Source organism: Malania oleifera, chromosome 7 (genome assembly GCF_029873635.1).
Source record: "Malania oleifera isolate guangnan ecotype guangnan chromosome 7, ASM2987363v1, whole genome shotgun sequence".
Classification (NCBI taxonomy): Eukaryota; Viridiplantae; Streptophyta; class Magnoliopsida; order Santalales; family Ximeniaceae; genus Malania; species Malania oleifera.
Window position 1 is genome coordinate 45,940,170 of NC_080423.1, and position 1,730 is coordinate 45,941,899.

General features: G+C 39.9%; 1 protein-coding gene across 1 annotated transcript; it reads right to left on the minus strand.

The window, feature by feature from the left end:
• Positions 1 to 718: 718 nt before the first annotated feature.
• LOC131160827 (agamous-like MADS-box protein AGL61) lies at positions 719 to 1,165 on the minus strand. Its single transcript, XM_058116709.1, has one exon. The coding sequence runs from the start codon at positions 1,163 to 1,165 to the stop codon at positions 719 to 721; it is 447 nt and encodes a 148-aa protein (XP_057972692.1).
• Positions 1,166 to 1,730: the final 565 nt, after the last annotated feature.

Here is a 1,730-nt window from a genome sequence, read left to right on the forward strand (position 1 = left end):
GGATTAATATATACATAAATAAACATTAATATATATACATAAATAAACATTCATCAATTTATTCTTAATTGCACAAACAATTTGTAGTAATAAATAAAGGATTGTTGTTGGATTCTAAGCTTAACTTTTTTCTTAAATTTTTTTTTTTTTTTTTATGGTTTGAAATAGAAATTTGTGCAATAAAAATTACGTATGATATGTGACAAAAGTTTCATAACAAGACATCAACACGATCACTTTTTTTCAATCATCTATTTTTATATATTAACAAATAAGATGCTTCTATGAAATGGGAAACTTTCAACAAATAAAAAAAGTATTAATTATACAAATAGTTTAATGTTACATACTTCACTTTTCTCCTTAAAATTTTAATTGCAAGAACTTGATACTTCAAGTTTAGTATTTTAGTTCATTTAAGTCCCTATTAAAAATATCCCTACAAATTAATAATTTTATTTCAGCCTTTAAAAAATAAAAAATGAAAAACAAAACACCCACCCTCAATTACCAGCCTCTAAACCTAAAGCCATGAGGAGTTAGAGAAGGACTGGCTTCCCCAGTCTACTTTGCAACATGATTTGACGTCGTCGCATAAGTCAGAGGAAACGCACAACCGACATCTCCGTTCTGCAGCGCCTCCGCCGTCGCCTCCACGTTCTTCTTCAACTCTTTCATCGACGTCTGAAACTGCTCCAGCTCCTCTAATTCCATTCCCTCAATAGGCCTGTTCCACCAGAATCCTCCGCCGCTGCTGCCGCCACCGCCACCGCCCGTCGCTATAAACTGCCGCCTTCGATTCTACGATAATTGCCGCCTGCTTCCTGTGCTCCCCCAACTCCCTGCACGCCTCCGCATCGCTCTGATTGTACCCTGCCGTCGGAAACTGGACGGCGGAGGCCTGCTCCGATGACGAAACCCGTCCGGTGGTGTAGCGGTTGACAACGGCATCGACACTGGGGTGGCCGAAGGAGAAGAACTTGTTTCCGGGAGACGTGACAATGACAGCGATCTCGGCGCCGCAGAGAATGCAGAGTTCGGCGGCTTTCTTGAAGAGACCAGCGCGGCGTTTGGAGAAGGAGACTTGGAGGTTACTCTTAGTGGTGATTTTTCTTATGGGAATCTTCTTGCGGCCAGCGCTTTGCTTCTTGGGTACTGCAACCATGATGATTAGCTCAAGAAAAATTAAGGGAAAAATAATGAAAACTGGTTGAAGATTACATGTGTGTGTATATATATATATATATATATATAGAGAGAGAGAGAGAGAGAGAGAGAGAGAGAGAGAGAGTATATGCGTGTTCAAACGTGTGAATCTCATGAGGCAATATTTAGTTTCCTTCATGGTCGGTGTTTACGATAAATGGAAGAGGCTGGATATGGTAATAAAATCGGGGATGCCGCAAAATCCAGTTGTGGTCATTAAATGCAATGTCAGTAAATATATATTGTGGGGTTGCAAAGACACAGAAACAGCATTTTGAAAATTGGACCGGACCGTCCGGTCGAATCGGTCGAAATATTGCTAAAGAACACGGCTTTGGATCTCCAAAAAAAAAAAAGCTATCTTTGCTCCTGTTCAAACAAGAAACTAAATTTGAAAAATAGATTACTCTGGAGGCATTGGTTTTTTTTTTGGGGGGGGGGGGGGGGGGGGGGTGTGGGGGATTATATTTGGAAAATAATTTATTTTCACTTCCAATCTAGTTGAACGGTTCATGGATACTAAA

What these genes read in the sequence shown, in the direction of transcription:
- LOC131160827 (XM_058116709.1), bottom strand. Translation starts at nt 1,165, where the DNA reads ATGGTTGCAGTACCCAAGAAGCAAAGCGCTGGCCGCAAGAAGATTCCC.